At 38.6% G+C, this 13750-nt stretch overlaps 1 protein-coding gene across 1 annotated transcript in view; it reads right to left on the minus strand.

The window, feature by feature from the left end:
- Positions 1 to 11085, minus strand: part of paxbp1 (PAX3 and PAX7 binding protein 1) — a 13471-nt gene extending 2386 nt beyond the window's left edge. The window contains exons 1-15 of the mRNA XM_083568949.1: positions 10654 to 11085; positions 8780 to 8902; positions 8432 to 8611; positions 8083 to 8301; positions 7747 to 7850; positions 6872 to 7089; positions 6265 to 6454; positions 4297 to 4420; positions 3655 to 3757; positions 2876 to 2991; positions 2270 to 2469; positions 1885 to 2032; positions 892 to 1013; positions 163 to 239; positions 12 to 78 (exon numbers count right to left, since the gene is read on the minus strand). Coding sequence (XP_083425075.1) covers positions 12 to 78; positions 163 to 239; positions 892 to 1013; positions 1885 to 2032; positions 2270 to 2469; positions 2876 to 2991; positions 3655 to 3757; positions 4297 to 4420; positions 6265 to 6454; positions 6872 to 7089; positions 7747 to 7850; positions 8083 to 8301; positions 8432 to 8611; positions 8780 to 8902; positions 10654 to 10945 — 2283 coding nt within the window. The 5' untranslated portion in view covers positions 10946 to 11085. The remainder of the gene's footprint in view (positions 1 to 11; positions 79 to 162; positions 240 to 891; positions 1014 to 1884; positions 2033 to 2269; positions 2470 to 2875; positions 2992 to 3654; positions 3758 to 4296; positions 4421 to 6264; positions 6455 to 6871; positions 7090 to 7746; positions 7851 to 8082; positions 8302 to 8431; positions 8612 to 8779; positions 8903 to 10653) is intronic.
- Between the last annotated feature and the right edge of the window lie 2665 nt (positions 11086 to 13750).

Raw genomic sequence — 13750 nt, forward strand, 5'->3', positions numbered from 1 at the left:
ATTCACATTACCTTTACTGAGGTCCAGAACTGCCTTTGGAAAAAGAGATAAGGACTCGAGTTCTTGTTTTCCATGACACTAAAACAAAAGGAAATCGCTCAGTCAACTGATTTAACATATGTCCAAAAATATATACCTTTTGATAGCTTGCCTAGAACATACCTTTTTGGAAACAGTGGCATGAAGATGTCCTCATCTAACGTGCGTCGTGTGCGTACAACAATTGTTCTTAGCAACTCCTATAAGCATGTGATAAAAAAAATTCAGGCAAAAAAATAAATAGATAGGCAAACTTTGTTTATTGTATTTACACCTTAAATTAAAAATGTATGGAAAAAATACATGAAACTCCACATCTAGTTTACATTTGTTTCAAGTATTTTATTATTATTATTTTTATAATAATAATAATAATAATAATAATAATAAAAAAATATATTTTTTTAAATAATATTCGCGTGAAATAACTTCAAATTAAAGAGCACAGTGAACATCTAGCTGATAAACAGGACGGTTTAAATGTTCACAAAAACTCAAGGATCGGATAATTTGACATATCGGCAAAAGAAAAAGGGGAGGAGACAAAGCTAATTTGCTTTTCATTTTCAAAAGTTACTGCAAGGAAATGCTCCCATAGATAAGATTTTTGCGATTTGAGGCCATTGTTGTTTACTGATTATTAGCATGTCTCTCAAATGTTTTTCGGTCCATAGTCGTTGAAAAAATGACAATTGATCTGCAAGTAAAATAAAATTAGCAATTAAGCCTCGTTTCACGTGCATGCTGAATCAACTGCGATCCGTTGCACCCAGAGTTACTATTGTAAAAAGGGTTTCCCCTCTGTGTTCATGTCCGTGTTAAAGATAACAGAGTAATAGCAGGTATACCAACCTGTGTGTTGCGGTTGTCTCCGTGTAAAATGGTAGGGTAGCCCTTTATTAATCGCCGCATAAAGGCCACAAGTCTGCACGTCTCACTTTGGGACAGTGGATCCCACACCTGCTCCGCCAGCACTGAGAACATCAACCAAAACACGAGACGAAATGAAAAATTACACCACAATAGATCACACTACTTACAGATCCCTGATTTACGATGCAGATGTGTTCCAATGATGCCATTGTAACTTAAAAATATCGAAGGCGAGACATGGTCTAGTCTACCCAAGTGTCTTAACAAATAGTATGGGGTAATGTTCTGTAATTTGTAAATCATTTGACAAGTTACAGTACATAATTTAGCGAAACAGAGCAATTTAAAATTTTCAAAGTTTGGGATAATTTCAGACTAAAACAAAGAAAACACTGTACAGTGCATTACTGTTTTTAAGGTCATTTTAAATAGATTTTTATATTTTTATTTATATGCAGTGGGTTTAAAAAGTCCCTCCGCAGTGGCCATGTGGAGGTGTTAATGTAATGGAGCATGTTTTAAAGCTGGCAATAAATTTTGTTTAGTTTTTAGATTTAGTTAATAAATACACGAGTGAAAATAATTATGAGTTTCATTAAACAAATAAAACCCATAACCTACTCTACATGGCCACTGCAGAGGGACTTTTTGAACACGCTGTATTTGTATTTCGTGTAATATGGCAATTAAAAGCACTAAATGGTTTTGGATTCTTTCAGGCAGTTTTAGCAATAAAATTTTTCATTTTTCTAAAAAGGAAACGAAATTACTTGTTTATTTCAGTGTGTGTGTGTGTGTGTGTGTGTGTGTGTGTGTGTGTGTGTGTGTGTGTGTGGCAGCAGGCACATGAATGAGATGATAATGAGTAGTAAGAATCACAGAACGCTCAGTGTTTCACTGTCTGTGACTGGGTCTGATAACTGATAACAATAACATAATAATACATTTATTCCAAGTAGAAATTGGACTGACCTGCGAGTTTAGGAAGTACCACCCTCTCAACGATAGCAGGGAGGAGACCGCTATCAATGTCCTCTTTGTGCCCGGTGCTCTGCTCTTCATAGCCGTAGAACAGCAAAGTCTCAAACCATAGCATGTACTCAAAATTGGGGCAGTCCTCCTACACACAGAAGACGGGATGTCAATAAATAATCTAAATCACTGATGTTCACGGCATTGACCGTGTCCGACACAGGAGATGGAATAAAAAGAAATTAGCCTAGTTTCAATCAAAGCTTTTATATGTACATTTGAAATACCAAATATTCCCTTTTCTATCGCATACCACAAGCTTTATCAATAGCAGTCTATCAGTTTGCTAACATATACTCAGGGTACTGAAAGGCAAAACGAGTACCTCCAGAGGCGACCATGGGATCAGCTGCAGCCGGATCAGGGGGTTAAAAAGTTTAGGCAGGCACAGGCCGATGTAAGCGTCTCTGTAGCTTGTGAAGTAAAGGTTCTTCCACACTTCAAACCGGGACTTGATGCAGTCTAAGGAATGGAAATCGTCGACGACATCCTCAAACACCTTCTTCGATTCCTTTAAAATGCGATCTAGTGGGAAAGCGGAAAGGTGAGAAGTGTGAACAGTGGACTCGTGTAATGAATCCAAAGCACTGGGTGTGTAACGGTACATGTATTCGAGCTCTATGGATACGGTTGCATTTTATGTCCAGCTTCAAGAGTTTCTCATAAAGGAGAAAATAATAAGAAAACTGTATATCGAGTGAGTGAATAAATGAAGGATGAAAGGAATGAAGACATTTGTTAAAAAATGCTGAAATAAGTAGAACACATCTAGAAATGTTTATATCAAAATGTAAAAGACACACTTATATACACACACACACATCTGTATTACCCATCTGTTCTAACCAAACTGTGAATTTTGTGTACACACTACAAGGCATGCGAGTTATTATAAAGCAAACCAGTTACACTGACATTTTAAGACAGTTACCTTTTTCTAGGTTGAAGCTTGTTATGTCAGTTGATGTCTCCTCGTCGTCGCTGGACAGTCCCTCCTTGTGTTCGGCTCTCTGTCCGTTCTGTTCTCGAGCCTGTCTGCGGCGAGCTCTGCCAAATTCACAAACGTGGCCCTGTTACTTTTACTCCCTAATGATGGCTTATCAAATACTCATTTATATCTCTTTTAATGCCATGCCAGCATCGGTGGATATTTCCATGGCAAGATAAAGGTGGCTATATAAGATGTCATAGCATTTTACAGGGTTTTAACTATGGCAAAGTTCAATAGTTATATCAAGCCCTTCAGTTTAAGGTTACATAAGTATTCTAGTATTTTCTGTGGTTGTACACGTTGGAAGATTCCTACTTTCTGAGCAGAAAAGCATTGCATTAATACGTGTTTTATGGACATTTTGGGGGTTATTCTCCGTTTAACAGGAAAGCATGTGTAGGTTTGGAGTGTCAAAGCATCTTGTATATATGGTCTTCTCGTGTCTGGATTCAGAAATGGAAATTAAGGAGTTGTCTTTAGTGTTGGGTTCGATTTGATGTAATTTGTTATCATCAGGTCCCATTCCGGTTTGAGTTTATTATTGGTTTGAATTTCGATGGTGGAATTTTACAGTCTGTGATTTGCATATTGAGATCCTTAGCAGCTTCATTGCCATACAGTCCCATGTGGCTAATCAAATGCGTTCAATTCAACAGTGCACATAGTGTGTTACAACTAATTAATACATCATAATATACATAAAAACAAACATAGGGTACCTTCTGGCCTCACGCTCCGCTACCCTCCGCTGTCTGCTGAGCTCCTGATAGGCTGCACGATCTCTGCCAAAAGGGTCAAGATTTGGAGCCATAACAGCCTTATCTGCAATAGACAGGGGACATATTAATCTCCCATGACCAGGCATGTTCTTCAACTTTACAAGAATCATTTTCTACCTATGTGAACATTCGAAACGTGAGAATTATCATGAAATGTAATCATTCTCATCAAAGTTACTACGGTAAATATGCGTCAAAAAATATATGTTCAGGCTCTTATGTAATCTGCATTACATAACTTTGCCCAACTGACTGACTCATACTTACTTACGCTGCACTTTAGCAATGTTTCACACTGGCTTAGTAATTTCTAACAAGCGATCTGAACGCGTTGTCATTTCAGAACCCGCGCAAACGCACACAAACGAAAGTGGCACACGGAATGCCGGCTACTGAACGGGCACTTAAACTGTCAGCGTAAAACCGGTCTGCTAAAATAAAGGCGTGTGTGCAGCACTGTGACTCTTGACAAACAGGGCAGGGACTGGCAGTCTGGCTAAATGTGGCCGCTATCATACAGAAGGAAAAGGAAAATAATGAGGCCGTTCAAATAAACAATAAAAACCTTCAAGATGGACTGACTTGAAAGGCTCGAAAACTCCGATGATTCATCTTTAATATCATCCTGTCTTCTCTGGACTCGCCGCACCGCCCGTTGCCTTAGTAACTGGTGCATTGCAGCCTCCAGCTCCAGAACAGCAGGAACCTGAAAGATACGATAGGTCATGTGACGGCTGCTCCCGGCTGAGAAGTTGGACAGCGCGAGAGAGAGTGAGTGAGTGGCACCGGTGCTCAAGATTCTCTGCATTCTGCTGGGGCACAGGAGAGTCAAACGGCTACTCGATTTTCTATTTGCTAGCAAATACTAGCACGCAATTTAAACGTTTGCCTGGTGTGTATTAGCAAGTCTACTGGTAATAAATACGATCGCTTCTACTGGATCTTTTAGAGCTTCGATTTTTGTGCCGCAGCAAATGCAATGAGGTGCCATGTCATGACCTCGTGTCCTCTTTTGAGCTGAAATTAAAGATATGCTGTTAAAAAGCTGCTATGGGGAGCACGGCTAAAGAAACTGCTAGACCCACACGGGCTGAGCTACTGTGGGAAAACAAACTTCAGATTTTTATTGTCATTGCACAACAATAAAGACTGTAGTGATGTTACGTTTATTTAGGCATTGAAATCTCTGGTGAAGCAAAAGCACTTACAATGGAATGAAAAATAAATATAATATGCAAGTCTTAGGCCACTATCAGAAAATACAAGAAATGTGTGTGCAAAAATTTATTAATTCAGCATGCCGTTCCTTTTGGAAAACGATCCCAAGCACGTAATGTGTTAAGTAGCTTTTACGCAAATCTGTACTTTACTGAAGTATGTCCATTTGGGGAGACTTAAACTTCACTGCATTCCAAAGTCAAATATCTTTTTTTTTTTTTTTTTTTTACTCAACTACATTTCGTGAAACCGGTTGTTCCTTTTTATTTATGAGCGGATTAAAACGTAACTGGTCGATCACGCAGCAATCCACCAATCAGGGTCGTTTTGATTGGCGCTTGGTGGTATCTAATCACCAACATACAGTTCAGCATCAGTTCAACAACAAGCAAGACATTTTGAGAGGAATAAACGATGGAAGAAACTTCTGAATCGAACACCCGTGGCCTTATTTGCGAGAAGGTTTTGGCTCATAATAATATTAAACGATATCAATCAGTGTTTGACTCATTACCATCATTCTATTAATAGATTATTGCACTGAGTAACATTAAAGTCTTTTCACATAAAGGGAGTTGATTAAGCAAAAAGTCTTGTGAAAAAATTATAATAGGAACATAGTACTTTGGATACTTAAGTACATTTGAAAGCAAACGCTTTTGTACCTTTACTCAAGTGAACATTTTTAAGAAAACACTTTTACTGGAGTAATATTTTACTTATCTACTTTAACTCAAGTACATAATTTGTGTACTTTGTCCATTACTGGTTAAATCATATTTGGAAAGAAAAACATGAATTGGCCTCCACAGAGTCCAGACATAAATATTATAGATGACAAACTCCAGACAAAGTCTAAAGAACAACTCTGGGAAGTGTTAAATGAGGCTTCTATCTATATAATATACCAGAAGATGACTTCAAAAAACAAAACAAAAAAACAAACAAAGTTCAGGATGGGCTTAATACAAAGGAAGGTCAGAATAAATACTGACTTTTGCTTGAAGAAGCCATTTTTTTTAAGTCTATTTTTAGTTTTTTAGCATATTTCCTGTATTTTCTATTTGCATTTTAATTAAAAGAGCAAACAATAAATATGGATGGTCATTAAAACTTCAAGAACGGCTTGTAAAAAAAATTCCAAACAATTTTGATTATGGAATAACTTAAATTCGACAAATTTATTCTATGCAATTAATCAAATTGTGATATTTACGGTTGGCCACCAACAATACTGTATGTCAGAAAAGATCATTTACACACGTAAAATAAAGACAGCAGTCAAGCTTACATGGTGGGAAGGGGGAAGACGGTCTCTAGGGATTTTCTTACCTTTTCACTGAAACACTCAAGCAAGTCTCGAACATACCCTCGCATTTCTTGCAAGAATTTATACTGCTCTGCGACATGCTGCGAGGACCCCTCCAGCTGCAGGATGCTACTTTCGGAAGCCTGCAGCTCCTCTTGAATCTGCTCATAGCGCCGGGCGCTGGCATTGCGGCCCTGACGCATGGAGCTCAGCCTGGCATACAGGAGAAACATTTTAGATCCTATGGTCCTTGCAGAGCAGCGTACTAGACCTGAGCCTGTGACTTCTACTTACACACTCACACAAGCATGTCCAACCCTGATCAGGTAGCTTTGACACCCTGCAAAATTATTTCTTATACTAATCTGACATGACGGGCATATTACATACATCGCCAGCTTTGTTAGCTAGATCTGGTTTAAATGACGAAATTTAAGATCTTTCTTTTCCTTTATTGCATTTCTATTGACTTTCTTGCTGTCTCCAAAAATGAATATCATGTAGGAAGGAAAACCCATATGTGGAAGTTGTATTGTATCTGTATCGAATATGGCTGGAGTTTACTCTACGTGGAGGTCAGATTAAAGTAGACAGGGGGAAGTAGAGAAGAGCAAGTTGCCCTGAGCCTACCTGTCCATGAGCCGTTTCTTTACCAGAGCTGTAGTGATAGGAGTGAGGCTGCTACTTGGGATTGGGTAGGGCACAGCGTTCTCCGCTTTCACAGGCTTTACACTTTCTGTCCCGAGTGCTGTGTATCCATAGGGCATGCTATACGGTGCTGCATACTGCTGGTTCTCGTAGCTAGTGTGATAATACACGTTCGTGTCCTCTGGTTGACTGGTTTGGACCTGAACGGGCAACAGTCAGAAATGGCAGGATTAGTAATATTACTTACCTCAGATTTTCAAGATGGCTCTAGGAAGCATTTGGTATATAAAGAAAAATATTAAATTTACCCCTGACTGCAGAACCAAAGGTCAAATAAGTAAAGCCAGAGTTAAATCCAAAGTAAAAGGGGAGGAGATACTGCAGTGGGTTTCATGATTGAGAAGTATGCTGTTATATAGAGCTCGGTTTTGCCAAATTATTCAGCACCAATAGTTGATTGCTGGAACCATCGTCAAAAATCCACACAGATAGTTTTTCCGCCTTCCAGTCCGCTGTCATTACGAGAGCGGCCTCTAGAGGCAAAGCACTGACATCATGTGCTGTTTCCTTTTTTCCATGCCGGCTGCACGGAGTGCACTACATAATATTTATCATTTAGTATTTATATAATTATACTCATTAATATATTCATATTTATTTCATTTAGCACATTTTCATGCCTCAATAGTGTTGTTGAATGCTTCTGGCAAACCTCTAACCTTTCTATGGTTCCGATTATTAAAAGACTTATATCGGTTCCAGCACTACGCCCCCTGGGTTTTTGGTTCTGCAGCAAAAATCTAGCAAACCCGATTTCCCAAAGCAGTGGGATGAATAAAAAACAAAAAGGAGCTCACCTGGGGGATGCTAATGCCTTTCCGGATCTGCTCCTGTTCCCAGCGGGTGACTTCTTCATCGTGTCCTTCAGTATTCAAGGCCTCATCATCGCTGCACTCAATACCTGCATTGGCACAAACACATCATTACCCTCAATATTTCACATTTACAGCTCACCAATCACTTTTACCATCTAACATTATTTTTCCTAAACACCAAACCAACCAGAGCAAACATACACACCAGAGGATTACATTACCAGCAAAAAAAAAAAATCATCAGAAAATACATCAGAGGTTTAAAAACTGATCTCTGATGGCAGCAAAATCTCATACACATCGATACAGCACACTTACCGATTTCCTCTGCTATTTTCTGACGTTGGGTCTTTTGTTTGACGCCACTGAACACGATCCTCTTCTCGTCTTCGTCGTCACTGCCACCTTGCTCATCTTCCCGGACCAGCCGCTTACTTGACGCCTCCGTCTCCACGAGCGGAGCTTCGCCTCCAAGCTCCCGCGCCATCTGCCGCCGTTTGCGGGCCGCGTGAATAAAGGCTGCGTCTGGAATCTCACCTGAAGGGAGAGTTACATTGCTAAATGCTTATGTGCCCACATCCTGAACAAAACATGAAGCATAGAGCATAAAAGCATTGAAGAGGGGGAAAAAAAAAACAAAACAAAAAAACAACAACTTAGAACAAACCTGGTCGGAGGGAGCTAAGTGCAGACAGAGCCTGAGAGAATTCTCCTCCTTGCTTGGTTTCATTCTCTTCGACCTGTTCTTCATTACTGTCCACCTCCATCTCACCTTCCCCTTGTTCACTGCTGCCTCTACTGTCCACTGGCTCCTCTTTAATAACCGCTCCAGACAAAAAGTGACCGCCTGATAAATAATAAAGCCTATTTAGGTACAGGCCCTTGCCATGGCCACAGATCCTTAAACTCAGTGTCATTGTAGTGAAATGATCAATGTTATTCACCTGTCAGGGGTTTTAACCTGATATCAGATCGGTGTATATAAAATAGCGAGGAGAATTGAACTGTTACGTACCATCGAGTTGCGTCTTTTCGTGCACAACATGGCTGCTCTTTTCCTCTCTGTACTCCTTCTTGAGTTGTTTCACAATCTTCTTACTGTGATTTGACTTCTTCACCCTGAACACTTCAGTGTCGTCTGAAATCGGAAAAAAACAGACTGAAATATCACAAAATATAAGGTGCATTTCAGGAGCAGATTGAATATTGTTTTATTTAATGGAGAAAAAAAGGGGGAGGTTATTTAGAACAGATTATTCGGTTAACCGTAACCATCAGCGTATCAGTTAATGAAGAAGCTGGTGGCTGAAATAGTTGAATTAAATCATCAAAAGCTTATTCAACAATTGTGTAATTCTACAACTAAATAACTAATATTTTACATCACTCTATTGGAGGCTATTTATTCATTATAAGTAACGCTTTAAGAAAATAGGGAACGATGGTACAAATTGGTTTATGATGTATGCTTACAGGTTTTCACTAAACCCAAAAACTTTCTAAAAAAGCATGGAGAAAAAAAAGAAGAAAATTCAGAAATCAGAAGAAATGATTGGACCGAAGGAGAAGTCAGGGTATCCTACTAATTTTCCTCTACTTGGTAAAATTGGATTTATCCAAATGATTCCAATTCAAAGAAAAATGCTTTCTTAATCATTACAGCACTGAATTTTCATTTCCTAATATTTGGTTATGTTGCAGGAGAGCCTCTGGGCCACCATGCCATCGTGTCCTGCAAGCAAATGCGAATTGAGGCAGAAAAGCTGAAACCTCGACCAGTGACGTCCTGATGTTGACGAGTGTACAAGGATGATGTTCTACATTAGAAACAAGGACACTTCAACAAGCTATTCAAAATAAGCTATTTTTAAGCTACATTCAGACTAGATTTTAAAGCATTCCTTTCTCAATGACAGCTAAAGGAACATGACTCAAAGTGACTTTTGGTGACTACTGTTCAGTTTAATGTTTTGCACACAGGGAGCGACAACCAATGAGAGTGAAGACAGTAAAGGGCACGAGATCTAGGGTTAGGGTTAGGGTAGACTCCTGATCTTCTTGGAAGTGAGTTTTGGTGTTAAAACCACTACTTTACATTAACATACATAAATGCACTTTACTGCAGGATTAACTCACCGTTTATTACAATAGCTCTACATTTGTATCTATTCTAGCCTTGGACTCTGAATTGGAAGGTCACAAGACCAAATCCCAGCAATACCAAACGGCCACTGCTTTACCCTCAGTTTTAAGTCACTCTGAATTGTAATGTAAATGTCAGTGAGGCTTCTGGGCAACCAAAATATGCGATATGGCCAGTGTTAAATCCATCATACATACAGAAATACAATTAAAGCTTGAATTAATAAAGAACACAATCCCACATAAAGTGGGGCCAGTCATGATTTTGAACATGCAGCTAATTGATCAGGGAATTCTGAAGACTGGGTTGTTTATTAAATTAACCAAGCACCAGAATATTTCAGGTGAAATCCTGTCTGCCTCTGCCAGAAGGTTACAATACATGGATCCTTCAAAACAATGACACTAATCCCAGTAGATCATTGTGTGATAGTATTATACTTTTATTTCTACTTTTTTGGTATTTTATGTGGGGCGGGGAAATATATATTATTTATTATTGACCCAAATTAACTCCAAGTGAATGAGACACGATGTGTACCAATCATTTTGGATCTGCTATTGCGAATATTCATGATAGTCTCTGTCGTGCACAGGCTGAATCCCAAACAGCGCCTCTCCCCCTATAGAAACGCACTTCTTACTTAATTTAGACTACTCATTTCTGTACCCTATCTAGTGCACTTGCACTGTATTTTAGACGCTCGTTTGAAATTCAGCCCTGCTATAATATACAACCTATTCTACCTTCTTCGTCGTTGAAGCTGAGCAGACTGGCTTTCGGTTCTTCTCGGTTTTCCTTCTTCTTTTTCTTGTCTTTAGGAAGCTTCATAGCTGCCGTCTGAATTCCATTTCCGTGACTATTGACGGCGCTGATGGTGGTAAGCGTCTCGGCGCCGGTTGTGTGGGTAGTGTCCCCTCCAGGCCCGCATGGCTGCGGCTGAGGCGCTTCTTGCCCCGGCTCATCCTGAATCTCGTCTTTCTCTTCGTCGGATTCGTTCCGGCGTCTGAAGTTGCAGCGTTTTGCTTTTTTGAACATGGCGAGGAAGCAACAAGCCCAGCTGCAGTGCGACGTGAGAATTTATTTCTGCAAGGCGCCTGAAACGAGCGTAAACCACTCACTAAAATCCACCATCTTCCCTACTCGTTCAATTGCTTCTTCTTCGCTGGCGTTTTCGACATCCGATTTTGTTTTACACAGCGGACTCGGTGCTGCCACCCAGCGGAACTCACTCTATATTTATTATTATTTATTTTTACTATCTACCCCGAAGGGCCAATTGTAAGGGAGTTTCACTATTGTGATTGTGTGTAGTGTGATTCTTGCTGATCATTGGCGATTTATGCTCTTGATGGAGAACGGTGCACTGTGAGGTCACATCCGATGGCGTCGGATGTGACGCCACAATACAGTAAAACTGCACATTTTAGAGTGGCCTTTTATTGTGGCCCTGTGCAATAATCATGCTGTCTAATCAGCATCTTGATACGCCACACCTGTGAGGTGGGTGGATTATCTCCGCAAAGGAGAAGAGCTCACTAACACAGATTTAGGCAGATTTGTGATCAATATTTGAGAAAAAACAGGCCTTTTCTGTACATAGACAAAGTCTTAGATCTTTGAGTTCAGCTCATGAAAAATTGGGGGAAAAACAAAAGTGTTACCTTTATAATTTTGGTCTGTATTGTACGGAATTCCTAAGAGGCCATGCATAATAGTATTTTTTTTCTTGTTTTCTCATCATCTCAACATAACAAAAGTTGTTTTCTCATCATCACAACTTAACAATAGGTTAGTTAATTGTCAGGTTCTCATCTGAGACACCCCTCTCTCTCAATCTTCTTTTTCTTCTTTCGGCTTCTCCCATTAGGGGTCGCCACAGCGGATCATCCGTCTCCATACCCTCCTGTCCTTTACATCTGCCTCTTTCAAACCAACTACCTGCATGTCTTCCATCACCACATCCATAAACCTCCTTCATCCTTAAGATTACGTAAGATTACGTTGATGTTTTTATGTTGAGATCGTGACAAAACTGTCGTGATAACAAGAAAAAACGTTTGTTATATCGAGAAAATTAAGTCCTGATCACGAGAAAACAACTTATGTTACAATCATTAGAAAATTAGATAACATCCCTTAAGTTGAAATCATGAAAAAAATGAAGTCGTGATCATGAGAAAACAAGAAAGATTTTCTTTTTTTATAATGCATGGCCTCTTAGGACTTTTGTATTACAGTGCTTACAATGGTAACACTTTTACCAAAAAAGACTGGCAGGTTGCACACCTGGACATGCAAGGTAGACAGCCTTTTATCAGTTTTATTCTAACTGTGTTTTATAAAAATGGAATTGAAAATGAAAATTATTATTTTGTTATTAAACATTTAGTTAACACTTTTTAAAAAAATGTTCAAGTTCTTGTCAAACGTTTCCCAGCACGTTTTTTGCAGGTGCTTTCCAGGTTCTTTTCTGTAACATGACAAGCTGTGGTTTTTGAGAGAGAGAGAGAGAGAGAGAGAGAGAGAGAGAGAGAGAGAGAGAGAGAGAGTAGGTGCTGGTTAGGGAACAATTGTATTGTACATATAACATATGTTATAACAAGAACTAACTTGTCTCACAGACGATTTACAACATTGAATACATCTATATACTGTGTATAATTTATTTGTGATGAATTATTCATAAATTAAACTTTGCAATCGTTGGAAAATTGTGGAATTACAAAATCCACACATGCTGTTATATGAAAAGAATACACTTTGATATAACCCCATGGTCTATTGTGTGTTCTTTGTTACGTGCAGGAGAAAACGAGACACCAAACATGACAACCTGAAATTTTTGGAAGAGAAAGAAAACACCTTGTTGTTGCTTGAAAATGATCTACATGTTTTCTTACCAAGTTTCTTTCATACAGTAAAATGAAACTGGACACTCTAATGGGCCGCTTTGGGATTTGTGGTGTAACAGTCTATTAGATGATATTCCTGCGCACATGGTGCAATTCATACCTCTGACGCACAACATTCACAGTCGCTTTTTTTTTCTCGATTTAGGTTTAGGGGGTTGATTTAGTCCTAGGATCTGTTGAATAACAGCTGATAATTTGACAAACAAACTTTAAAGAACAATCAGTAGATGTTTCCATACGTAGTTTTGGAAATGTAATAACTTGAAAAAGTGTTCGATCCCCATAAAAGTTGTCAGATTTATTTTAAATACAGCAAGCCACAAACTGTTTCAGATATTATATTTACTTCATACCAAAATCTATTATATTTCATCACCAATATTTACATTTGTTTTTAAGTGATTTTAACCCAGATTTGCTCCAGAGTCCTTCGGTTGTATTTTCTTTATTCTCAGTGAAGTTTAGATCTAAATTAGGAAATCTTTTTTGTTTTTTAACCAACCTGCTATTGTTTTTGGGGCCACTGTCGTCTTATTTTGTGTGCTTGGTGGCCGGAACTGTTGCATCCAACATGACTACAGTAGGCACAAACATTTTGTTTTTTAAATACGAAGTAAGAAAACTATTTAAATCAATTTATAACAGAACTGTTCATTTTGATTGACAATTGAATTATTTTGCATTATTGCTCATACCACTGTTTTATTTTTTCACACTAAGAAATATGTCAGTAATTTGAGGTATATACTGTATATTACTGGTTTTGAGAGTTTATTTGCTCATTTAAATATCTTATTTCAATTTAAAACATTTAAAACAGTGTAATTAATGAACTAGGAAATATTTCAAATAAGAAACCTTACAATTAGTTCAAGAAAGTTACAATTAGTTCAAGAAAGAAATTAAAACACTAAAAGATAAATAAGTC

The sequence above is a fragment of the Silurus aristotelis genome (assembly GCF_946808225.1).
Source record: "Silurus aristotelis genome assembly, chromosome: 18".
Taxonomy (NCBI): Eukaryota; Metazoa; Chordata; class Actinopteri; order Siluriformes; family Siluridae; genus Silurus; species Silurus aristotelis.